General features: G+C 38.1%; 1 protein-coding gene across 3 annotated transcripts in view; it reads right to left on the minus strand.

Annotated features, from left to right (window-relative positions):
* The window catches only part of PRDM5 (PR/SET domain 5), a 161,514-nt gene that overhangs the window by 62,548 nt on the left and 71,198 nt on the right, over positions 1 to 27,768 (minus strand). For 2 of the 3 annotated variants that reach the window (XM_040966831.1, XM_040966832.1), the window contains exons 4-9: positions 20,502 to 20,670; positions 17,929 to 18,103; positions 16,216 to 16,337; positions 11,257 to 11,336; positions 6,187 to 6,271; positions 4,532 to 4,689 (exon numbers count right to left, since the gene is read on the minus strand). In XM_040966831.1, the coding sequence (XP_040822765.1) occupies positions 4,532 to 4,689; positions 6,187 to 6,271; positions 11,257 to 11,336; positions 16,216 to 16,337; positions 17,929 to 18,103; positions 20,502 to 20,670 (789 nt within the window). Of the gene's footprint in view, positions 1 to 4,531; positions 4,690 to 6,186; positions 6,272 to 11,256; positions 11,337 to 16,215; positions 16,338 to 16,583; positions 16,677 to 17,928; positions 18,104 to 20,501; positions 20,671 to 27,768 lie in introns of all 3 variants that reach the window. The other variant, XM_040966830.1, reaches the window with a different exon arrangement.

The following is a 27,768-nucleotide window of genomic DNA, read 5'->3' on the forward strand; positions in this document are numbered from 1 at the left end:
AAAAAATCCTAAAAAAACAAAACAAACAAACAAAAATCCCAACTCTGAGTGGGCTGCAGCTCCCCCTGTGGTACAAAACGACCAAGCATGTGTTGGACAGGGCTGGGTTCGGCTGCAACACAGGGCTGAGGAAAGAGGGCAGATAAAATTATTCAACTACCCCAGTGAAACTTGACAGCAAATTTCTGGGCTTGACACATAGAGGTGGACTATGACCTCGGAAAGATTTGCTCATCCATGGAGCAGCAAATACCAGCATCATCTCAGAACTACCGAGAACACATAAACGGAACCCTCAGAAAATGCTCCACAACGGGGACCTTGGGATGACATCGCGTGGCAGTGACCCAATCTCCCAGGTAATGTGGCGGTTGGGAAGCTCGGCATAGTTTCTCCTTTTGTATCCCCCTCACGTTAATATACGAGAAGAAAAACAAAATGTGTAAACAGTGGTCTCACCCACCATCCCTTGATCCTCGACCCTTTCGACCCCATCAACTATGTAAACATCGTCACTAATAAAATTAAAAAAAAAAACAAAAACATGCCACAGTGTTGGCCCCGACTTAGAAAGAAACCTTAGCAGATCACAAATGTACTCAACAGAAAGCCCTAACAAGACGTGTTACGTAAGTAGAATGTATGCTGTGGATAGTGGATTTCTGTGTCCAAGATATAAAATGTTTTACAAATAACGGATTAAATGAAGCTTTTGAAAATGTTTTATCCTGCATTTGTTCAACAGTGAAGAATGCCAAAATACCCTGTGACTTATTAATCAAATGACCCTCGTGCTACATAACATCTCTTGTTTTAAATGTCAAATCGCTGATGATACAAACATCTGCCAATGTAACACAGGAGATGTTCCAAAACACTTTATGCATTCTTTTTAAAGTTTACATTTTCTCTTACTGTGACAAACCATTCCCACTGGCAGTGTTTTAATATCATATTAAACAGAACCAATAAGACTTCTGTTGTAGTAATTATCATACATGTGGTAGATCCTAATCATCCAATATTATCAATAAATTCCTTCAATAAAAAAACTTTTAGGGCCTGGCGACGTAGCCTAGCAGCTAAAGTCCTCGCCTTGAACGCCCCGGGATCCCATATGGGCGCTGGTTCTAATCCCGGCAGCTCCACTTCCCATCCAGCTCCCTGGAAAAGCAGTCGAAGATGGCCCAAAGCCTTGGGACCCTGCACCCGTGTGGGAGACCTGGAGGAGCTTCTTGGTTCCTGGCTTCGGATTGGCGCAGCACCAGCCATTGCACTCACTTGGGGAGTGAATCATTGGACGGAAGATCTGCCTCTCTATCTCTCTTCCTCTGTGTATATCTGACTTTGCAATAAAAGTAAATAAACCTTTAAAAAAAAACTTTTAAAAGCACTCTCTCCTTAATGTCCCTTATTTCAAAAATATTTATGTAAATGTGTGCACGCAAGCGTGTGTATGTGTGTGTGTGTGTGTGTGTAAAGGCATGAAGAGGCCATGAACCAGAGTGTGAGACATTACTCCGAGAGGCCAATGGAATCATTTCTCATTTCTAGGAGGAATTGGGAATTAGATTTCCTCAGAGCCTCTAAAGTACATCCTGAAACTACACACAGGCCCTCCAGCCACACAGGAGTCCCTAAGGAGTTTGGTTATGTTTCCTCCAGGCAAAAGCCCTCCCTGTTCATTTTCACCATCAAGGAAGTATTGCTGGATGCAGGATGCAAGATGGTGCAGTGTATCCATTCATCCTTCAGAAGCAGAAAAGCACTGGTACCTAATCCAAATTTTGTTGGGACTATTCTGACAGGAAGTGGAAGACAGGGTACAGATGATGTATCAGGTTCTGTGTCCTGTGGCACTGAAACATCTGTGCATTTGCGATCTAAAGAGTTAAGTACATCGGGTCCAAAGCATTGCTACTTTTGCTGGATCCTAAGGAGGTGTTACAAATTTAATCATATGATTATTGGGGTGAAAGAAATAAATGATTAATTTTGATCACTTGCGCTCACAAGCCTCACAAGACGATGGGATGATTCACAAAAGTTTTTAAGAAACATAAATTACCCCTCTGAAATTTCACTCTATATTATCATAATCACAATGAAAAATATTCCATTTATAAGTATGAGAAAATGGTTAAAATAACACAAGTGAATAAATAAAATAAAAACATATAGGTTACACATTCAAAAAACCAAATGGATCATTAAAGAATAACTGTAAAAAAGGGACGATTTGCTTTTTTTAAATATAAACCTTCCAGAATATCTCAAATATTTTCATATAACTATACCACGCATATGCTGGGATCATCCCAGAGTGAGAAGTACATTTGTTCAGGAAAGAAGGATTGAATGTGCTTTCCACGTTGGAAATTACGAGCACCACGGTTTCTATCCTTCCCAAGACATCATTATTACTTTCACATGATTTATGACTCAAAGTCTGAGTGATGGTGCAAAGATCCTGTGCCAAATTCCCAAGAGGCATATAATCTACGTCAAACTGTGAAAAACCCATAAATGTGGGTAGATCAGTTTCATCAAAGCAAGGAACAACAGGGTTCCAGAGACTGAACAGGAAACTATCCAGATAATTTTTTACAGCCATACAATTCCAAAGCAACAGCACTGAATGCAATCCTGCCACCCCTCAACATATAATCTTTACACGTAACATGAAGGTGGGAAGCACGGAGTCTGGCAGAGGCAATCTGGGGCGCTATCAATCAACCCTGTTCATTCTTCGGTAGCTTGAAATTTTCTTACGCCTTGTAGACTGAAGCTGGAATTAATGTCATAATTTTCTGAATAATTCCAAAAAGCAGACCGTGAGATCTTTGTCCTGAAATGAGCTATTATCCTCATAAAATACTGTAATTGGAAAAAATAAATAACAAGCTATTTTAAAAGATACAATACTAAAATTTAACTATTACTTTCATTTGGAATACTGCAATTGAAGAAAATGAGTAATAAGTTATTTTAAAACATTGTAGACTCATTTGATAATGTACTAAAACCTACTAATCCGAATCAATACGCAGATAATTGCTGCATCACAAATGTATTTTACACGCATACGCATCTTCAAGATTTTGAATATCCTTGAGTAAACCTCTTGAATTCAATTTAAGCATTACTTATTTTATACACAGCGTAGTAAATGTAATCCTAACACCTTCTGAAATGAGAATTTTAAGAAAAAGGCAAGGAAAATACACAAAAATAAAAATCAGAAGAAACTGAGTAACTATAACTTGAAGAGAAAGATTAGAAAAGACACACAGAATGAAGGCAAATGTTTGTGATGTAGTTAATGTCCAGAACAGCAAGATAAAACACTGCAGAAGAAGGCTGGGATCGCAGTGCGGAGAACTCTACAGGACAGAGGTATATGTACCATAATCGTGTAGGCACTGGAAATGTATTTAGGTGACAAGATGATGCACAGTAAAGCCATGCGACTTGGCTCTAATGATACAAAGGGATCATGACTAAAGTAGAGACACTTGTTTGTGCTTTTTTGAACCACAAAAAGAAGAAACTTCCAAGGCACATCATGTAGGGAAAGAGAATGAGAAAGTCATTCTGAGGCATGTTGAATTCATTACATCAAAAGCAGGCTCAGCAATATATGAAGTAAGTGGTTAAAAATGTGAGCCTGAGGTTTGGGATCCAGGAAAAATGAATTATTTGGAATTCATCACCATAGCACTGATAACACAAGCCACTGATGTAGTGGACACGTGTTAGGAAAAAGAGAATACAATGGAGATCCTCACCCAAAGCATCAGGATTATCGCTGGGACCAAAGGAAAATCAAAGAAGTATCCAGAAAAACTCAAAGAGGAGCTCTATCTACTACAAAGACAACAAAAATGAAGAGAACTTTCAAAATAGTAACATAAAAAAATCAACTGTTGGGAAAGAAGGAACAGAAAAAAGACTTCAGAATTGTTGCAACTCTAGCCCTTCCCCTCCAAATTATTTAATATATGAGAATGCACATATATTTGATGACACTTTGCCTCTGAGACTATTTTAAGATTTCTTCATTTTTATTTGAAAGGCAGATTTTACAGAGAGAAGTAAAGGCAGAGAGAGAGAGAGAAAGGTCTTCCATTCAATGATTCTCTCCCCAAATGGTCAAAATGGCCAAAACTAAGCTGATGTGAAGCCAGGAGCTTCTTCTAGGTCTCTGTTGTGAGTGCAGGGATCCAATGACTGCAGCCAGCCTCTGCTGCTTTGGCAGCTCATGAGCAAGGAGCTGGATCAGAAATGGAGCAGCTAGGACATGAGCCGATACCCATATGTGATGTCTGTGCTACAGGTGGAGGACTACCATGCTACATCACCATGAAAACCATTTTTAATAGAGGATGCCAGACTGGATGAGACAGCAAGGGTTATGAGTGCTTAAAGTCAAGATCTCCCCCAGTTGCTGCAGTTACTTAAAAATTTTATAAATGATTAAAGAAAACTGTACAGGTAAATTTGCAGAAAAATAATATTAATAAATATTTACCTTCTTGTGATTCTTGTAAACATTTCTGTGGGCAAACCCCTTCCCACAGAGTTTGCAGGTGTAGGGTTTATCCTCGCTGTGTATAACCTTGTGAGCACCCACTTGATCCAGCCTCTTGAAAGACTTATTACAGATGTCGCAATTATAGGGTCGCTTTTCTGCGAAAAATGAGTGAAGACAATTTCATATTTACAGAGTAGAGGATAAACGGAAAGCATCTTCTTCTTAAATTACTTCTTATGCACAAGCAAGGCATGGTCAACCAACATAACAAGGAATATGCCATTTAATGCATCTACAGTAGATAAGTGTCTATTCACAAATGAAATACAGGCTCATTCTTTTAAACACCTATTCTATAAATTATGGAGAAACATATTTGAGAAGAAGAGAGAGAAAAAAAAAACAAGAGACAAAGAGACAGAACTCAATTTTCTGGTTCACTCGGGTTCCTACGGTAGCCAGGATTGTGCTAGGTCAACGCTGGGAACCAAGTATTCAATCCAGTCGCCCAGTGAGTGGCAGTAACTCAGTTACTTGAGCCATCGCCATTCCCCTCCTCCCAGGGTCTACATAACTGGGACGCTGGAGACAGAGGCAATCATCAAACACAGGCACGTGATATAGGAAACATGTGTTAACTAGGTGGTTAAACACCTGCTCCCTATTTTGCGTATATAAAAACAGTGAGCAAATTCTATCTGCAGACATAAGCTATGCTGACGTTTATGTTTCAAATCAGGGTTCCAAAATTCAAGGCTAAGGGTGGGCTCATGGTGAAGCGATAAACGGACCCAGCTGCTCCCTGTTGGGACACACCAGCCCCAGGTACCAAGCTTATGATTCTCAGTAGGAGTTACACATTGAAGCTAGTATGTGGAATCCAAACTTATGGAATATGCACATATTATTATACTGCAGACAGCTAAATTATATATGTATGCATATATATATATATATACATGTAACTTAAAAGCTACCAGCTTCAGATTTCTGATTTTAATTTATCAAAGCATATGTGTCTGTTTGCAATGGCATATTCAAAAAAAGTTCTAAATCAAAGGCCTAGAGTTATAGACATCCTAAACTTTAGAGACTCCTTGAAGCAAAAATATATTTTAGGGATGGTTTTTGTTTTGCAATTCTATGACTAGAACAGACTGACAAACTCACTAAAAATGAAAACATGGTGTTAAAGACATATTCTCAAAATGTATTTACAATTTATCACTAACAGTTATTAGTACATCATTTAGAATGCAAAAATATCTAGAAATAGAAGAGTTGCAATTATTGGGTTTCTGTGAAATGTCCAATATTATGCTAGAACAGTACATAGATGGTCTCCTTCAGCCTCCATAGCGTTTTGCATAGGTAAGGCAGACCCCACTCACACACGAGGAATAAAGAAATTGAAGCTCTTTCAGGAACAGGACAGGTGGCAAAGTAAATGGTGTCACTGAAGAGCTTTAACATCATTCCATACTTTTATCACTTTGGCCTTGTAAAAGTGAGATCTAGGGAAGACGAATTAATGGCAGAGCTGGAACTTTTAACCAGGGTTCCTTAGTACCACCCTAGAGATCTTCAAAACCACTGAGTAAAGTGTCTCTCATAAAGGCAATCCAAAACAAATGAAAAAGAAGATACTTTACCTGAGTGAGTGATCATGTGGCGTTTTAGCTGATTAGCTGAAATAAATTTTTTCCTACATTCTTGACAATCAAATATTTCATGAGTCTGTGAAAGGTTCAATTGACAGGTAAATAAACCAACAAAGTCTAATAAAAACACACGAGCAGAGATACAAACACATGGACAGTTGCTATTATGATATAAAAATTTTAATTTAGCCTTCATATGCTCATACTGTCCCACATAAAATAGAAAGGCAATGAGCATATGTTACCAGAAGGATGATATTAAAATAAAATATAAGATTCATCCTACTCAAATATGTAATACAACTGACTCATATAGAACACAGGAAATAAATACTGTAGAAATTACAGCTAACGTACGTTAGCTCTTGTTGATATGCACAAATTTAGAACTGGAACTACGTAACCTGTGGATATAATATTCCCTTTATAGCAAGCAACAATATTTTAAACATAAATGAATTCAGAACAAAGTAAAACATTTGTAACAGTGAAATACCAAAATATACCTGATTTTAAAAAGCATGCAGCTCACAGTGAAAGACTCACATGGTACAAAGATTACAATAAGATTTAAAATCATAGCTAATAATGACAGACATAGCTTATAAACAACTATTTAATATAAATATTACAAATGATTATTAAAGTGCTTCTTTCTCTCCCAGACACTAAATCAGAGAAACTGGAAAAGCAGTAAAGAAAGTATATGTTCACTGTATCAAAAGAGACCATGTACTCAAATGTGAAAGGAACATACTAGGTTGGGTGTTTGACGCCCTGGCTGGAACAACGGCATCCCGCATTACACAACCTCGATTCAATTCCAAGCTTCCTGCTAACAGAGACCCTGGGAGGCAGTGCTGAGGATTCAGGTGACTGGGTTCCTGTAGGAGAGCTGGATTGTGTTGCCACCTTTGTGTCCACTCCCAGCCCTTGTGGGCATTAGTGGAGTGAACTGGCAAAGAGGAATTATTTCTTTCTCTCACTCCCTTGCCCTCTTGTTCTTGCTCTCTGCTTCTCAAATAAATAAATAAATATTTAAACTAAATGAAAGAGTTGAAGAAAATCTTGTATCAGAATTATTAATCACCATAGCAAGTGAAAGCATCACACTCCTTTACCGGATATTAAAAAAAAAATGGTTTATGGGAAGTCACGTTTTTTGTTACTATCTAATTAAACTCATCGCTCACATTATCAAACTAGATAAGAAAATGTTCTTTAGAGGAAGTTAGGTGACTGGCTGTCACTGAAGAATAAACAGAGATACTCCAGAGTGGAAGATCACGGCAGAGGACTCTGGATAGGCGCAGTACGTGCGCTGTCCTCCAGCAAATGGCTCCCTTGATCCAAGCGAGCACCGAAGGAGCCAGGGCAAGGAGGGTAAAAAGAGTGAAACAGCAGGGCAAGTGGGGTTAAGTTATCCTCTTACCTAGTTTTTCCTTTCAGGGGGAAAAAGGGTCTTAATTATGAAGAATGTGCGTGAAAAAGAAGACAGTATTCAGAAATATACTCCACAGGCAGCATTATCAAACTACTATATTTAACAAAATATTTTTCTAATCTGTAATAATTTAAATAGACCAGGGAAATAAGAATTGTAAGAGTTATATAAGAGAATGTTATGACACTATTCCAGTGGGTTTAATCCTTTTCGAAGACTACTATTCTGTTCTGAAGCCATAAGGATAATGAGTCAGTTAAAGAGCTCTACAAAAAAAGTGGCATGTGGGGACTGGCATTCTGGCATAACACGAAAAGCCATGGCCTCTGATGCTGTCATCCCATGTGAATCAGCCTCTGCTGACGGGCTGAGAAAAGCACTGAAAAATGGTCTGAGTATTAGAACACCTGGCACCAACAAGGGAGACACAGATGAAGCCCCTAGCACCTGGCTTTGGCCTGGCACAGCCCCAGTAGTTGTAACAATCCGAGAAGTAAAACAATGGGCGAAACATCTCTGTCTTTGCAACTCTTTCTAATAAATAAACAGATCTTTTAAAAATACAATATTTTGGGGCTGATGGCGTGGACTATTGGCCTATTGGCTAAAGCCCTCGCCTTGAACGCCCCGGGATCCCATATGGGCGCTGGTTCTAATCCTGGCAGCTCCACTTCCCATCCAGCTCCCTGCTAGTGGCCTGGGAAAGCAGTCGAAGACGGCCCAAAGCCTTGGGATCCTGCATCCGTGTGGGAGACCTGGAGGAAGTTCCTGGATCCTGGCTTCGGTTCGGTGCAACACCGGCTGTTGCGCTCACTTGGGGAGTGATTCATTGGATGGAAGATCTTCCTTTCTATATCTCCTCCTCTCTATATATCTGACTTTGTAATAAAAATAAATAAATCTTTAAAAAAAAGTAATATTTTTCAAATAAAAAAGGCAAGTGTCATCTGTGACTACTCTTACAAAACTGATCTCAGTGTACACATTAAACTGTTAGGATACAGATAAGATTAGCATGTATAAATCATACAAAAATCCATAAAGTGTTTCACATTTTTTTAAGAATCTAATAAAATCATCACTTGAAAAATGTGATCTACAACACAATATCATGTGACTCAGAGAACAAATGACAACAACAAAACCAGCAGGTTAGGCATCTTGCTTATTGGTTAAAACAGTGCTGGGAATGACCACATCCTAAACCAGAGCGTCCATGAACAAGTTCTGCTTCTACTCACATCTCTAGTTTCCTGCTAATGCGTACACTGAGAGATAGCAGGTGATGCTCTAAGTTCCTGTGTCCCTATCGCCCCTCTGAGACACCTGGATTGAGTTCCTGGCTCCTGGCTTCAGCCTGGCACAGTCCTAAAGCTTGAGGACGTGTAGGGAGTAAACCAGCACACAGGACATCTCTCTCTTTTGTCTGCATTTTGCTCTCCCTCTGGGGGGGGAAAAAAAAACAGAAAACAAAAACAAACAAACAAAAAACACAAGCCGAAACAAACAACAACAAAAAACTTTATAACTAATTAAAAAGCATCACCAGGATATGTCTAAAAATGCTTTGCTTTGAAAATTGGGAAGAAAAAATGCTAAGCAGTTCAATGTCTCATTTCAGAAATGAAAAAAATAGATTAAATGTTTGAACGGAGGGTTAATGGCAGGAAAAGAAGAGCCCCATTGTCCTGATTCACTGGCCTGTGGTTGTTCTGTTATTTCTCCCCAAGAATCAGAATCACTCAACATATAGGATATAACCTCAAACATGTCAACACCATAAATTAAGGATCTCACATGTCAGAAGTTAAATCCACAGCACATGGCTGCAGCTTCTGTATTATAAAAATCATATGAATTTTTTAAGTCCTGTCAAATTACTTTGAATTACATCTTTATACATACAAAGAGATAGAATTTCATTTCACAAACCTCAACAAAAGTAACATTTTGCTTTCACTAGCAGCACTTCCACTCTACTTGGGTATTCCATCACTAAAAGAAAATTTTCGAAGTCCCCTAGATAAGCTAAAAACAACGTATTAAATTACGAGATGATCATTTACACCTTTGCTATCAACAAAATATTTTAGATCCAGTCATAATGCAAACTAAAATCAAAATCCTACTTTAATTTTATTAAAAATTCTATTAACTGCTTGTTAAAATCAATAGACTTAACGGTTATCATTTATTTTCAGGTTATTTTTATATCAAAATAATAATAAATATATATTTATAATAAATGCTAAATTTATTGTTCCCAATAATTATTTATTTTTGTAACATCAATTGGACACATAAATCTGAATACATATTTTATGTTAATTAAAAGTACAGTAAAGTAAAATCAAGTTCAATAAAACATGTATTGGTAATTCATGCTATAATTACTTGATCATATTACTGGTGTATATATATATTATTTTGAAAATTAAATATATATATAATGCACCACTTGTCTGATGGGTTAAACTGACTATGACACACACTACTCCATTAGTCAAATGATGCCAACATACTATAAGCACATGAAACGCATGTGGCTCCCCCATTGACATCCCTCCTCAGACACAGCAACTGAATCAGCCTGGAAGAAAGGGGCTATAAATGGACTAGGGGACAGGACTGTGGCATGGCAAGCTAAGTCACCACTTGAGGTGCTGCCATCCTGTATCGGAGGGGTGACTTCAGTTCCAGCTACAAACACTTCTGACACAGCTTCCTACATACTCTGGGAGGCAGTAGATGGTGTCCCAAGCACCCGGGCCACCACCACATGCTCCAGACCAGGTTGCAGTTCCTGCTTTCTGGCCTCAGCCTAACTCATCCATTCACATTTTCTCCCTCTCTCTCTCCCACCCCACACTGTGTGTGTGTCCCCATCTCTTTTACTCAGACTTTCAAACATATGTAAAAATGAAACTTTATACAGATCTTTCTCTGTATCCCCTTCTCTCTGTATATCTGCCTTTCCAATAAAAATAAATAAATCCTTAGGAAACAAAAATAAAATACAGAACAACTTTTTTAGGGGCCATCATGGCAACTTAATTGGTCAAATTTCAGCCTACATGAGCCATCTTCCCACATGGTCACTTGTTGTAGTCCTGGCTGTTCCTGACTTATGGAATGGGAAAACAGTGCAGGCTGTGTCCATTTAGGGAGTGAACAAGCAGATGGAAGAGCTCTGTGTGTGTGTGTGTGTATAAACTGTCACTCAAAAGATAGATAGACAATTTTAAATGGCATCTTTGGTCATCTGTCCTAACAGTACATAACAATCCTAAACCAACGGCACGGTAGCAGATTAAAGCATGCCATTTTGAGTGAGTCCTGGCTGCTCCACATCTCAGCCTTCTGTTAATGTGTCGGGGAAAACAGCGGAAGATGTTCCAAACATTTGGCTCCTGCATCCACACGGGAGGCCAGGATGGAGTTCCTGGTTCCCGCCTTCAACCTAGTCAGCCCTGGCTTTTACAACCATCTAAGGAGTGAGTCAATAGTTGAATGAATAAATAACCTTGACTTTAAAAATCAACAAAAAGCTATAAAGCAGACACTATAATATGGAAAGATCCCTGTATTTTGATGAAGCAATTCTTTATCTTACTGACCTTTCTATGTTCCTGTAGGCTAGATGCTGAAGAACACTTTTTATTGCACACTGAACATACGAGCTTTTTCTTTGGATCACCTAAAATAGAAACAAAGTGCTTATGAATTAGGTAGAAATAAGAGGGGAAACAGACTGGGTGTGGGCAAGTGACACACAACTTGACTGTTATCATTTACAATCTTAAACTGTTAAAGGCATTAAACTCAGATAAAGAGCAAGCTGTATTTTAAACCTTTTCACATAAAAAAATGAGAAATTCTCAGCGCAATAAATCATTTTCTTAGGTTTTTCACTTTTCTGTGTACTGATAGAATATTAAAACAGTGAAGGACATTTCCATAAGAAGGTTCAGATCAACAATAAAATTAACAAAATGTGTTTGTATAAGAAAACATTCATTCATTCATATGTCTTATTATTGCCCTTATATTCCAACAGAATAGTCTACTTCATCTACTGAGATTTTAAATTTGGCTATAATTTCTTCTTGCCAGTACTAGATTCACAAAATTTATGAGCATTTGCTTTATCCAATTAGTACCAAGAAACAGAATAAAGTACAATCAAGTACAATAAAACATACTGGTGATTAATGGTTATCCAAATCAAAACAAAGCCCCGTTTCATCATTTTGTCACAATGGTTATGTTTCTAGTAACTCATTTCACATTTCAAATTTCCTAATGATTACAGAAATACAAAGGACTGGCTTTGACAAGTAGTGAGTAAAGCCACTGCCTGTGACAAACACCCTATATGGGCTCCAGTTCATGTTCCACCTGCTCTATTTCCATTCCAACTCCCTGTTGACAGTGTGGGAAGGTGTTCAAAGATGGCTTTGTGTTCAGGCCTCAGCCACCCAGGTGGGAAAACCAATCTAGGTTCCTGATTCATGGCTTTGGCCTGGCTCAGGCCCAACTTTTACATCCATCTGGGGAATGAAATAGCAGATGGGACAGTTGGAATGTCTTTACCTCTCTAACTCTGCTTTCAAGTAAATAAATAAATCTATTTAAAAAGCAACAAAAGACTCAACAAGATACACTTTAAAATGTGACATAACAATAGCACCCTCTGAACCATCAAAAAATGGTCTTGCCAACTTGTAATTTATTGGCTTCAAATACAGAAAATGCAAGCCGATAATGCAAACCATAACATCCATCAGGTGGACACCACCTGAACTCAACAATGACTGATTCATGCATTCCTACCCCAGCCACACACATCCACTTCCCTGATATTCCAAAGCAAATCCGAAAGAGTCAAAAACAAAATTACTCAATAATACAATTTCAAATAGAAATATTTTTTTAAAAAAAGAAACACGCTTTTAGAAAATGAAAATACTGAACTGACTAATTTTCAAGATGATTATTTCATTTTATGCACTGTTTTTTTTTTTCTCGGAGACTACCAAATAATAAAGGAGAAAATTCTGCCATGTGAAAATAACAATGCAACATCAATTTCATGCAAATATATGTATCTCTTAGATGTGAGGGGCCAATGAAAAAGGATATGATCTCTTTATCAGGTTCCTTCTAGTTTGTAATGGCCACCTTTCATTCACAATCTTTCATTGCCCTATTGCATCTGTAATATTATAATGTGTATTTACTGGATTGATTCATGGTTTCCTGGCAGTTAACACCCACCCCAATGCATCCCATAACAACTCAGAAAGCAGGTGAACATCCTCTTCACTCCACAGGGTTCTGTTGCCACATCTTCAAGGAAGCACACTGCAGACAGTGGACAGGTATTGCTGGGTCTCTCCATCACCTAAGCTCAGGACTCCTGAGCACCTGGAAAGCTGAACATGTGCAGGCTCATGGAGAATGGTACCTACAGAAAGTAAGGACTCTACTGTGTCATTCCCCCCATCATGTGCCTATGCCTCTCTTCATCTCTTTCTTGTGTAATATCCTTCTTAATAAATCATAGCCTAAGTGCTTCCTTGAGTTCTGGGAGTCGTTCCATCTGAAGAAGTGCAGATTTATAGGGGTGGATCAGAAAGACAGACAGAATAGCCTAGGGCTGGTGACTGGCATCTACAGAGGGCAATCATGTAGACTAAGTCCCCAACCTGTGAGAATCAATGCTATCTCCAGGGAGATGATTTCAGAACGGAAGCTAGAGGAGACCCAGTTTGCATTCACTGTAGTTTTGATTGATTACTTGCTCATGGTGAGAAACCCACACATCTTCTGAAGCCGCAGAAACCTACCATGCTGTTAGGAAGAACATACAGTTCCCAACATACAATTATTCGTGGTTGCTGCTCCTTGAGAATAGGCTCAAGGGTTTCTCAGCGAGTTAAGTTGGAAGAAAGACTGAATATCTTCAACCAACCCCTCACTTTGTGTTTGCACTCTCTGCACTCCAGAATCACAGACACCACATCAAATCTGAGGAGCACACCACGCCCCAAGGGAACATGTAGTACACCAACTCCCCATCGCTATTCTTCAGATTTTCTCTTCCTCGTTATGAACTCAAGTCTCACCTACTTTGCAAATAAACACAGGAAAAGCTTACAACTGCATCTGCAAATGCAAAGAAATGTTCCCTTCCATAAATACGAAGTCTCCTGCTAGCAGGCACAGACTTAAAGCAAAGAAGAAAAACGGTAACTGGATTAAGGAACACAGTACCTTTACTCTGCCTCTTCTTCAATAACTGAAGGTTCCTACCAGCCAACCAACTTCCCCAGGTTCAAGGAAAGCAAAGCAGTAAACCTGTCTAGACTTTATCCTAGTTTAGTTTTATTATGTACAGGTAAGTCTGATATTGACTTTCAAATTTTACTTTTAAAAAACATCCAAAAACACATTATTGTAGCAATAGGCAAATTGTGAATGAAATTAACAGCATTGCAATAAGCATATATTCACTTAGTATTGCAAGTTTCAACATACTGTGCTTTAAGTATGCTAACAGACAACCCAAGAACCTATCAGCACATTTACAACTTCTATGGAAAAAAAAAATAGTTTCATATTTAAAAGTCAGCTTCCCTGTCTTCAGTAATCTCCATTCACAATGCTAAGCAAGAAACAGCGACCAATGTAAGAAGACATAACAAGACCCGTTATTTTTTTCTTTTTTTCTTTGATATCTTTACCTTTCTATAGCACAAGATTCTACCTCCAGATCTGTGAATATTGTTTTACTTGCTACTCTCAGAAAAGCAATATTCGTTAGCCAAATGTCTATGTGGCTTACAAAGCAAAGGGGAGAAACAATGAATGACAAACTGAGCTCTCGTATTAACCCCAGCCAAAAGAAACACAACATTTTCTTTTGCATAGCATCCACAATATAGAAAATAAAATTTTCTCCTATGAATTATTTCCTATTAAAAACCAAAGAATTTCCAGAACCAATAGTATTGTAATATCCAAGGCCAATGACAAGAAGCTTCAAAGAAGTCACTCTTACAGGGTCGCCTGAAGACCACATGCCCAGTAACAAGAAAGGAAAAATTTCCAGTTTCAGTCTGCATCTGTTTTTTCACTTAGTTCAGTTAAGTTAACTTTAAAACTGACATGAAAGTTTTGTTACAATATACTGCAGACATAGATGGAGAAAATTAAGAACAGCATTTTAACCAGACCAGTATTTTTTCCTGAAAACTATGGGGACAAGTCTATGAAAAAGTTATGCTTTTTGCAATCATAGAGAAGGACGCAGTATAGAATTCAGGAAAAAAAAAAGAAAACAACAAAAAACAATTCATGCTTCCCAGGTTCTTCAAAAGACAAGAGTGAAACCTGAAGACAGTGAAGTCCTGAAGTGATGAGCCTGAGCCTGAGGGTACACCGTGCAAAGTTCTACCTTCTGCCCACCAGACCACTCACGAACAGCAAACATGTTCAGTCCAAGCCTACCGTGCGAGGTGGGAATGAGCAGTCAGCCTCAGTAGTTTTATTATTACTAATGCAGGTGTGTCATGAATAGTAAGCAAACATAAGACATTTCAGGGCACTTTACAATGTTCAATGAAAATGGAATTGGAAAGTTTATTTGGGTGAAAGAAAAAAAGTCTGAACGTCCCTAAATGAAGGGTCATCAAAAATAGCTCATGAAAAATTCCTTTCGCCAGAAGGTATGTTCAAATTTTCAAGAGATTTTTCCAACAAAATAAACTTTGAATTTCATGTTCTGTAAACTTTTTTGAAGTTGATTTGAACATGATGGGTTCCAAGCATCCTAAGAAATTCACTTCTCTCCACATCAATGGACACAATTCTGCCTAATTCCAGAAAGTTCCTTGTGGTTCAGCTTCCAATCAGGAAAAACTTTGGTCACCTGAGTGTAACAGATGTTTTCTGTAAGTCATAGCATATTTCCTACCTCTCATAAACGAGGCAGACAAACTCTAAGTGATAGTTAAATTTTGTCTTATTCCTATTGTTTAATTAACCATTAGGTAAAATGCAAACAACATTACTTTACTATTTCAAACTAATCCAACTGCCATGTCAAAATGCATTAGGAAATTTTTGCAGGATAGAGGGAGAATTATAAACACTGAAAAAAATTCAATTTTATTGTAGAAGGATTAAAACAGATAGGTTTAACTTAGTAATTTCAAAATATATTTACAATCATAAATATTAACAAGTGATGAAAGCTAAAATTTCACATACTGAAACATGCCAACTGTTACAAACAGCAATCCCTAATGCACCTGACCACCAAGCACCATCAGATCCCAGATTACAGTTACAGTTCTGATTTATTTGGAGATGAGAAAAATAATAAATGCTGCTAAAATCAACTTGAAAAATAGTGTTCACGGAAAGAAAAAGGCCCCACTGCCAGAAAGCCACATCTGTGTGAAACACAATGGAAAAGCCAGCTTTTTCCTCCAGAGCGAGAATTAAGAACAGACCACTGTGGCCCACAGAGAGGAAACCCCTTTCAACATGACCCTCCAGCGACTCCTCACCGGTATGGACGTTTTCCTGGTGTCTCTTCAGGGCATCTTTGCTCTTCAGCCTCTTCCCACAGCTGTCAGCCTTGCACACAAACCTGGCATCCCCCCGGCATGTTTCCTGGTGCTGCTCAAAACTAAAAGACAATCAACAAGTGAGAACGGGGAGAAAACAAACACACAAAACTTAAATATCACAGCAGGCTTCCGTGGCACATGCTCCCTAGTTGAGTCTGCAGTCATTTCATGCATTACCTAGGCAGATAACAAAGGCAGCTAGGCTCTTAGGCATAGGTACTGAACCCCTAACAAGCATAAAAGTATGCATGCAACAAAATGACCCAGAGTTAGCCAACAGCCATCTGGTAACTCAGACACAAAACCTCGACGCTGAACTGAAGGAGGAATTGCAAACTGAACACTGAAAACTTCGTGAGGAATCCTTCAGGCTGCTTTTCGCTGTGCAGTGAAGAATGCTGAGGGGGAAACAGGAAGAAGGAGGGAGAGAGAAACAAATGCTGAAGGTCTAAGACAAAAACTTAAGGAATATATGAAATTCGAATAAAGTCATGTTCACACTCTTGTCACTCAGTTTTATGCCTTTTAAAGTTTTAAATAGCACCTGATTTAACTAAAACCAGCAGCTAAGCAAGGGTATCATTGGTATGGCCTATGCAGTGATAAATTACGAAGAGTCCACTAGAATGCAGTTTTAAAATACATACACTGAAACGTATATAGCTCTTGCTGTTTTTAAGAATCTGTGCAGAATACCTAACTATCAATCTGTTACTAGAAAAGTTTTAAATTTTAAGCTCATTCAGTTTAACTTTCAAACAGAAATGTGTCTTTTCAAATTCTGTTACCAAAATTTGATGCATGCAATACATGGGAACAGTTATAATATGAAACAGCCTACATTAGAATTTTAATTTAATGAAACATAGAAGGTAACATGCCATATGCCAAAGATTTCTTACTCACATGTAAGGTGACATTTCATTAAAAATTAGTTATAAATATGTGTAACTTTTCTCTCATTTAATAATTCAGGATCCCATAAAACATATCCACAAAAATAAATTCATGCTTTCAACACAGATTTTAGCTCATTATTCTGTAAAATATTTCAATAAAACATAATTTAATATGTTACATAATGTGTGAAAGGATACATGGGAGTGGATGAGGACACTGAATTCATCATATTGCCAAATCCTGATCTATTGTTCTCGAAATTACTCCTCTAAAGTTGCTATGAAATAAAAAGCACTTCCTACAATGCCCTGTGTTCTTTATGTTAAGAACTCTCCAATTCGTAAACTTTTCTTTAACAAACTCCACAGGGGATATCAAATGCAGACAACTGAAACTTGACCTGTCACCTCCAAGCCATAGCTACATTATGATATCTGCATTTTAGATTAAAAAAAAAAAAACAGTGAGCTTGATTCTGAATAGCAAGTACGTAAATAGACAAAGAGGCTTTACTATAAACAAGGTTTCCTTGTTAGATATCATGAACAGGACATTTCAAAAATCAATATTTTATCCTGTAAAAGGCCGAGTCAATGACAGTGCCAATGTAAAATGTTCAGTCCCTTTCTGTCACATGGATACATGGACACACACACACACAACACATGTTAAAACAGGAGTGAAGCCAAGTGGCATAAACAAAAATGTGAGGCTGTAAGTTTACGGATATGTAATCTTCAAGATACTCACTGTCTTTGCAAAGCCTGCTTTACTGGGAACTTCTTCCCACAATTCTTGCACTTATACTCTTTCTCCTCCGAGGGCTTCTGGTGCAATGTCTGAAGATGCTCAGTGAGAATGTCCTCACTGGTAAAGCTTGATTCGCAATGAGGACAGGTATAGTCATCTGTAGAGTCCAGGCCATCTGCACATTTATAAAGGCAGCATGTTTATTACAAAAAAACTCAGAGCCAAGAACTGCCATGGCTGCCCTCACGTTATAAAAATGAACTGTGCTTAATGCGTGCCCACAGTGTTTGCCTACAGAAAATTACATGAAGAAGTATTGTTAGAGAGAAATGCATCATTTTAAAAAACATTTTACTTACGTTTTCTCCTCGTGATGCAAAATCAAATTCTCAATTTTTAACTTATGCTTTAATGTCAACTCTTCAGAATAAAAATGGATTTTATATGCTGTATTGTAAAACATGGTTTTTCCCTAAATGGGTCATCTCTAGTTCACTTATAGCTTTTACATAAAACAAAATCTGAGGCAAGCTATGTTTAAATTACCCAGGGGATTCTCACATTTGTGTGAAAAAAATATATATGGTCATAAAAACAGGGCTATAGTGAGGTTCCACTATCCCACATGGACTGATACAGCTCTGCCCCACTCTCAGTGTGCTATTTAAATTATATAAATTTTCTTCTGATTAGCAAATAAAAGCAGATTTAGAAAGTAGAAAAACAATGAGAGAAATAAATATGACCAAGAGGCAACTATGCTATTTCTAAGTCTGTGACACATATATCTTATGCAGAGGGTAGATTCTGTTACCTTTATGATCATACTCTTTCCATTATTTTATGTTGTTCTTTTTGCCATATAACATCATCTCAAGTCAAAAAAATTTTTAAACATAAATCACTGTCATTTATTGAACCGCACACTTCATTGTTACATATTTGAGTAATTTCTTTCTGAGTTTGAGGTCCTTTTTGTTTTTATTTTCTTTGCTTTTACACAGAAGACACTAAGAATTCTAAATAAGACAAATTGGTATCTGATTCAAACATTGAAATTTTGTTCTGTGTTTCTTTTGACTCATTTTACAAAGACAAAGGAAGCTAGTGTTTTTTTTTAACTAAAGCAGAAATCAGGGCAACAGAAGACAAATGGGCAACTTACTTTAAATGAAAATAATGGATATGATAATAACAAAACCCTATGGCAACAGAGAAAAAAATAACAGGCAAACACAGAATAAAACAGAAATAATTCTATCACCACAAATTTGACATTCCAAATAGCACACCATAGAAACAAAACAGTTCGAGTCTGTTCTCACCGTCCCCTTCAATGATCTGAGTGAAATTAAGAAACAGAAGCACCAGCTGGCAATGGGAGAATTCTCAGACTTTTTCAGCCAATAACAAACAAGCAGGACAGGAACATCATATGAGAAGTATTTTCACTCTAATGAACCCAGAGTCCCCTCCGGAGTGGCTGTGCTACACAAAATGGAAAAGTTGCAAGGAACAGCCTGCAGGGTTCCTAAGCTAAAGCCAGAACCCCCCATGGACACTGAGTCAGAGGCCTTGGCCATCTCCTGGATGAGCTTCTAGGCTTTTTACAAAAGAGGCCCAGAAAACTTGCTTCCCACAACTGTTAGGTGATCACACAGGGAGAAGGTAATGTCTGTGACCAAGGAGCCCTCCTCAAGCACCACATCTGCTGGCACCTGTCTCAGACTAGGACTTCCTGTGATGTAGAACTATGGGCAATAGATTTCTGTTGTGTATAATTCACCTCGCCTAGCATCAGTTCCTTGTGGCAGCCAGAACGGACTAAGACAAAGCCTATTAAAAACGTGAACTAAACCATCATTCATTTCCCCCTCAATTATCACCAAAAAGAAAATATAAAACAACAGAAACGATGTTATTCCTCTGCAGGTGGCAAGCAAGTGGTGTTTGTCACCTGGACTGCAGAAGTGACTTAGGCAGATCTAACCTATGGTTATTGTAGACTTTTCGTCACCAAACTATGACAACCCAGTGATACTGCTGGGAGTCCATGATCAGAACTGGGAAAATATTCCCAGAAGCGCTGAATTCCCAATGAAATCTAAAGTGAGCAATGTCCAGGAACCAATCCCCAGGTTCCAACACAGTCCTCTGGAGCACCTCAGCTTGCACTCACCCTCTCCCATGTGCAGATGAAGAAGAAAAGGCTCAGAAAGTCACCGGCTTGTCTGATGTGAAAAGACTCACGAGTGGTAGAGCCAAGGCAGGAGTGCAGAAATTCTATTTGTAATCACAAAGCACCAGCAAGAGCCACAAAAGCCAAAGCCTGCCCCCAAAATGCAGCATGGGCTTCTCACCCTGGCAGTCCTACTGGGCACATCCATCACCCATTCCAAGCATCCCTGTCCAGTTGTAAGAAAAATGAGCACAAGGCTGGATATCCTGAGCAAAGTTTTGAACAAAACTATTTGGATAACAGTGTATGACAATACAACCCTAATTCAAATAAGGCACACCACATTTCTTGTACAAGTTATACTCTCTCAGGTTCTATGTTAAAAATGCAATACCTTTTCTGCCAGCTACTGATTGTCGTTTAGGATTTTCCACTTCCCCTTCTCGGATCACTGTCATCTGCTGTTCTTCATCCGCCTCCATGTCACTGTCCAGGTAGCCAATCAGAAGCTCTGTGTCTGTTTCTATATCTTCAACTGCCAAATAGAAAATGTTTTCTCCTTCCTGAAGCAAGCAAACAAACAAAAAGTAAGTGCTTAACAATTTCATTTGCTTCTGATAGTAATTAATAAATCATTTTAGGATTCAATAATGAAGTACTATCTGTCCAAACATTGAGTTTCTGCCTATATCCTCAATCGATCCACATGCTGAAAAACAAAATTGGCAACATTCAGTCACTCTGTATATAAAAATAAAAATACGATTTTTAAAAAAAAAAAACTGAGGAATGGCATATCAGTTAAGATGTTGCTTAAGACAACTCTCTCCCACATTAGAGTGCTTGTGTAAGTTCTGGCTCTGCTTCCAATCTATCTTTCTAGTAATAAACACATGAGACATCAACTGACATTCACTCAAGTACTTGGATACCTGCCACCCACATGACAGACACAGATGAGTTCCCAACTCCTGGCTGCAGCCTGGTCTAGTCTTGGCTGTCATGGAGATTTAGGGAGAAGGTCTCAGTTTCTCTGTCTCTGTCTCTTTGCCTTTCAGAGAAAAATGAAAATAAATAATAGTTTAATGTTTACTTATTTAGTTTGAACATCAACATCACAGAGATAGGAACAGACAGACAGAGACATTTTCCTTCTGCTGATTTCACTCCCTAAATGGCTACAACAGTCAGCACTGGGCTAAAGCAAAATCAGGAGCTTCTTGTGGGTCTCCCATGAGGTTGGCAGGTGCCAAATTACTTGATTCATATTCTGCTGCTTTCCCAGGCCATAAGCAGAGAGCTCAATCAGAGATAGAGCAGCCAGGACACAAACAGGTGCTCATATAGGATGAAGAGACCTCAGCCACACTTTTTTTTTTCTTTTTCCATTCCCAACTCCCTTTTAAAACAAAACAGTAAAACTTTATAATTGCTTTAAAAATACTGGGAACAGGCATCTGGACTGACATTTAAGATACTGGTTGGCATATCCCATCTCAGAGAGCCCAACTTTGTCCACAGTTCTCCAAGTGAGGGTGCAGATGATGGAAGGCAGCAGGTTATCACTTAATTGGTTGGCTTCCAGCTAGGCATGTGAAAGATCTGGACTGAGGCCTGATGGTGGACCCAGTAAGAGGTAACTGTGAGCATTTAAGGAGCACGCTAGTCGATGGAGCTCCCATTCCCTACCTTTCTGCCCCTGAAACACATATATCTTCAGACACTGACATGGGGGCCAGTACAGTTTATAAAAATCAGCACCTGTGATGGTGGTATCCCATATGGGTCCTAGTTGATGTCACATATCTCCCTGTAATGGCCTGAAAAAGCAGCACAAGATGGCCCAAGTACTGGGTGGGACCCCTGCCACTCTCATGTGAGACACAAAGTTCCTGGCCTCAGGCTGACCTGACCTTAGCTATTGCAGGGGAGTGAACCAGTGGACGGAGGATCTCTCTCTCTCTCTCTCTCTCTCTGTTCTTTCTCTCTCGTTCTCTCTCTCTCTGCTATTCCATTTGTAACTTTGACTCTCTAATATAAAAATATATCTTATAAAAATACATCTATAAATGAAGTTATAAATACATAAAAATATTTCAGTTTTATATTAGTAATTGGTCTTGTGTATGACAACACCTTGTGAAGGTCCATCAATGCAAGCTGTCAAGCAAAGGTGTCAGTGCAAGCATCCAGGAGAGCAATGAGATACCAATGATTTCATAATGGTTAACCCTAAATGCAAAAGTGGGGGGAAGAAACTTTCACATTCCAACACAAGTCAGAGAAACCTCAAACAATTCTTTCCCTGAAAGAATTTCTAAAAACTGGGCCAGAAATAGAAGAAGAGACATCTGGGAGACTCAAGCCATTGGCTAAGCCATTGTGTAATCCTGCATCACACTGAAATGACAGAACAAAAAAGACAAGGAAAGGAGGTTCACTATAAATCAAAATTCTTGAAGATACAAACCAAACATGATCAAGATCATAGGCAACTAAAGCTCTTGTCTTTAAAGCACATGCAGAAGAGAAACGCAGCAACAAAATAGCAACTTTTCAAGGAACTGGAAGAAATTACACTAGGAATCAACTGGTAGAAAAGAAACGTCCCTCTGGCTGTTGAGCTAATACTAGAGAAGCCAGATTGGGAATGCTTACCTGCCTGTCTCCTAGGAGATAACACCCAGAATTGCTCTCTTTCACATAGCGGAAGATTTGAGGCACTCAGTAACGCATAGAACATAGAGCAAAACCTTCTCCCTTGTCATATCAGACTGATTCATCTTAATGAGGAAGAGGGCAAAGTGGAAGAAATAAGAAGCGGAGGATGAAGAGGGCACATGTATGCATGTCTGTGTGCACAAAAGAGGACACTCATGGAAAGTTAAACACATACAACTGTTCATGCAAATGTGCTGATTTTACAAAAGAAGCTATTCTAATTCAATATAGCTTGTTTTTTTTTAACAATGACTGCATTCTAATTATATATATATATATTTTTTTTTCACAGACTTTTAAGTTCAATGGAACGACAATAGATCATATTCATCCAACACTTTGAAAGAAAGGAACTCAAAAGTTCAAAGCCTTTAAATAAATTGGATCATTAGTGGCAGCTGATTAAAGGATACCCTATAATATTCAGTACACTCTTGGAAGTTTTGGATTTTATGCCACATGAAACATAAGCTATTTATAAATAAGAACCCTGAATGAGCTCCAATATGACACTTTACTCTTGTTGTAACAAAAACAAAACAAAAGCCATATAGGCATACACCAATAGAATTATGGAAAATGGACTAGTAAACGATGATATTAAAAAATAATTCCCAATTCCCCCAATTAGAGAACAAGACTTATTTATACATATGCTTATATATAATTTTATTTAGGAAGCACATTTATTTATCTGTTTTTTTTCTATAAAGTAGTATTTGATCCATTTAAAAAAATATTAGACATTTAACTCTCTCCAAGTTATATTTTCAGTCATGCAGACTGTTGTGACTTTTTGACACTGCAAATTCCTATGGCATAAGGAATAGTCAAAATGATATGCAAATAAAATAAAGGAAAATGGAATAATACTGGGCCCGGCGCGGTGGCGCAAGTGGTTAAAGGTCCTCGCCTTGCACGCCCGGGATCCCATATGGGCACCGGTTCTAATCCCGGCAGCCCCGCTTCCCTTCCAGCTCCCTGCCTGTGGCCTGGGAAAGCAGTCGAGGACGGCCCAAAGCTTTGGGAACCTGCACCCGCGTGGGAGACCCGGAAGAGGCTCCTGGCTTTGGATCGGCATAGTATCGGCCGTTTTGCTCACATGGGGAGTGAATCATCGGACGGAAGATCTTCCTCTCTGTCTCTCCTCTCTGTATATCCGCCTTTCCAATAAAAAAAAAATAAGAAAAATAAATCTTTTAAAAAAACAAAAATGGAATAATACTAAGATACATTATAAAATCTGTATAGATTACAGTAGTGTAAAAACCAAGGATTGAGAAATATTTTATTTTTAAAAGTTTGATATTGAACAGCTTTCTAAAATTTTGCAAAATCACCTGGAGCCACAAGCAAGAAACAAAAACAAACTATTTATTCCTTTCATAGTCACAGGAAGGCATTCCTAAGATTTAAATGGAAGCAGTGTTGTTGTCACATACGGACCGTGGTCAGACATTAAGCCACAAACCCCAGGGCTAGAGATGGAAGATGTAATAAGGAGAAGTGAACTTAAGGATCAGAATAATAAACGAGCTATCAGAGCCGCAGCACAAGGTTGTGGTCTGGTTAATGACAATAAGGGAGACCCTGGGCATTGGAGTCACATTAAATCCTTTCTTGGGACTCGACTGAGGTTAAGGATGGGGAGATGGCTTCAGGGGGGCTGCAAAGGGCAGGCAGGTGGTAGATTCTAACCATCAGAGGTTTGGAAAACCGAGAAAAACAAGAGTTGTAGGAATTGTAGAGTGATTGAAAAGCAGTGCAGTGTAAGCTAAGACACAGTTAAACAAGATACTGCCTAATATTAACCGTAATAGCAAACGAGAAAGAACAGACTGTGGGTAGTGGTGGGGCGTGTACGTAGAAATATATCTGGACATCCATGTTAAATACATAGATCAGAACAACACCTTGCTAGTATTCCTCCTCATATTGTATTTTTCTAAGTTTGTCATGCTGTTATTACTCTTACTAAATTATTTTGGGTTGATATAGTATTATTTTATTACCACCACCCCAAATAAACATGCTATGCTTTATGATTAGTTTTATTTAATATCACCTTTTAAAATTAAAATTATCTTTGTTGATATGGAAAACTATCACAAATTTAGTGAGTACCATGTAGAAAGCCATTTCAGTGAAGTTTCTTGAAAATTGATCAGATATGCAATATGATTTATGATTTCAGAAATCTTCATTATGTGAGTCCTTACTTGCTTTGGGTGATGCTCTTTGCCTGTGTTTTTTCAAATTAAGTTTTTTCAAACTTGGCTTCATCCAAATTATGGCACAAAGTCACTTTGACAATCCTGCTTTTGATTAAATTTTAGGCGGCCAATCTGCTGTTAGATAAGATACAGCTCCACTTCCTGCTCACTAGAGCTTCCAAATGTTCATACCTACATTTCTGTTGTCATGCTCTGTTCACCTGTAATCTCCAACACCAATCACTTGTTTGAACTATAAAGCACCTGCCTCCCTTTCTCCACAGGACTTTGATTTGTGGATGCCAGGAAGAGAGGATACCAAACCTTGCGCGTTGTACGCATCTGAGTGTACATACCTCACTTATTGGAGTGTCTGAGACCAGGATCCACCTCTGCTTCAATTCCGTTTTCCTACTAGTGTCCTTAAAAGGCAGCAGACAGTGGCCAAGTAGCTGGCTTATTACCACTCATGTGAGGAGACCCAGACTGAGTTCTGGCTTCTGGACTTTAGCCTGGACCACTCCCTGCCGTTGTGTGTATTTTGGGGAGTGATTCAGTGGATGAAATATTATTTTTTATTCTCTCCTCCTGATAGCTCTTTTTAAAATAAGCAAATAAAAGTTTTTTTAAAAACTATATTTTACAAATAATAAATCACAAAATCCTGTGCCCGCAGGAGAAAAACACTTATTAGTGAAAACTTTACTATGAATACTTATTCGCAGCTAGGAAGTTATTACAAAAATCTACACCAAACAGAGTGGTGACTTCATGAGGCCTTCAGCCAGGTCAGTGGAGGCCATGAGGACTCATCAGTCTGAATTATGTTTTGAAGGGAAAGCAGATGCCATTTCCGGGCAGATTGTATATGGAGTGTGAGAAAAAAAGGGCAAGAATAAATCCAAATCGAGGCAGTTTTCCCACAAGCATTCACAGATGTTACTCTATTTAATAATAATTCTTTTTAATAACTCAGAAGAAAAACCATGAATTTCTGCCTTCAACCTACTTATTTCTCAGTATATATAATTTCACATGGTACTTCACTTGAGTACAAAGAATATCAGTCAATTCAGCCATTTTATGAAATAGATTACTAATCCTTCAGCAATCTGCAAAGTAAGTCACCCATAATCTCCCTCTGAAAGCAAACAAACAAAAAGACTGTCATTCATTGCAAAGCTTTTTCTTTGGACACTCATAGCATTTCAACAAGAACAGCGGACAGTCAAATTCTGTTTCTTTAAATGAAGTTGAAAAAAAACAGTAGTGCTTTAGATTTTATTACATTAGTCTTTTTGATTTTTGATCACATCACATAATGTAGAATCAGATTTGCAAGTAAACTAACAATACAAGAGCTTCTCTTAACATCTGGCAGTCAGGGTTTTCAAAACCAGCCCATGTGATGAAGATAATAAATCTGGAAGAAAAATCAGAGATAGCGTCCTTATAGTAGGGCCACATAGGACATTCTCTTGAGACAGGGTTGCCACCTTTACATTGAAATGTTTATGGATGGAAATGTCAAGTACAGTGAACATATACTTCAGATAGATTTAAATTCGGCTCCTAGGAAACAATCTAGCTGGCAATGAACCCTAAGAAAGGTTAACTTTAGTCTCATTTTCCTTGTCTACAAAATGGATTAAATAATAATACTTTAAAATTTGCTTTGAGATAAAATACTCTGGAGTATGCACCGTCACTGGTAAGTAGTGGCCATACTTGAAACAGCATACAGGTCTACCTTCTCCAGCAATCCACCTGAATTTTACATACGAGAAAACTGAGCCTCAGTGATAATACATAAATCATCAGAATCACATAAATAATAAATTCTACATTCAGTGTACAAGTCGACCCTAGGCCTAGCACCCTGAAAACAACTAGGATTATCAGGACATGAATGAATCAATGAATGAAACAGAACTGGATAAACTATTTTCCAAATGAGTTGAAAATATCGCAATGTGTTTAAGAACTGAAGGGAATTTGGCCCCATATTTTTTTACTCTTCTTCCTTTATAATGACTTAAAATAATTTCATTTTTTCAGTCACTGTCTTCAAAACTATTTTTGACTTCTTTGATCTTGATCTCAGTTTCATACACAGGACAAACTTACAATCCAGTAACTATTTAGAGCTGACATGAATACATTCTTAAGGTATCAAATTACAAATGGCATACATGAGACAAAAAATCAACTAAGAGTCAAAAACTACTCTTTTGATTGCACTTTGCCAGTCCTGGCCTATGACAGCATGGGAGAACCTCTTACTCCAAAACCTTTTATTCCATCCATTAAATGGTGAAGTTGGACCTGATTAGAATTGGATTCCATTATTAGTAAAATCAGTTCATGTCTAGTAGAGCATATAAAATGTACAAAAATATGCATATATTTGTATAGGCTGATCTTATCATCCATTCATTGCTCACCCTTCAAAAGTACTGAAACAAGGTTTGTAAGAAACGTAAGAAAAAGTACTTCACTATATTGCAAAAGGAAATTGGGATAAACAATCTCCTAATATTGGCAAGAAAGGGACTTCTCAAGCATTATACAGAGTAAGGTAAGCCAACATTTATATTTGATAAGATTTTATTAACATGACTACTTCAGTATTATGGCCATTGTTGGGACCCATCAGTTAAGACCATCTAATTTTGTTTCTAACATTGTACAAGACATTCACTCTGGGATATCAAGGAGAACGCTACT

Source organism: Ochotona curzoniae, unplaced genomic scaffold (assembly GCF_017591425.1).
Source record: "Ochotona curzoniae isolate NIBS_2020 unplaced genomic scaffold, NIBS_Ocur_1.0 scaffold_4506, whole genome shotgun sequence".
Classification (NCBI taxonomy): Eukaryota; Metazoa; Chordata; class Mammalia; order Lagomorpha; family Ochotonidae; genus Ochotona; species Ochotona curzoniae.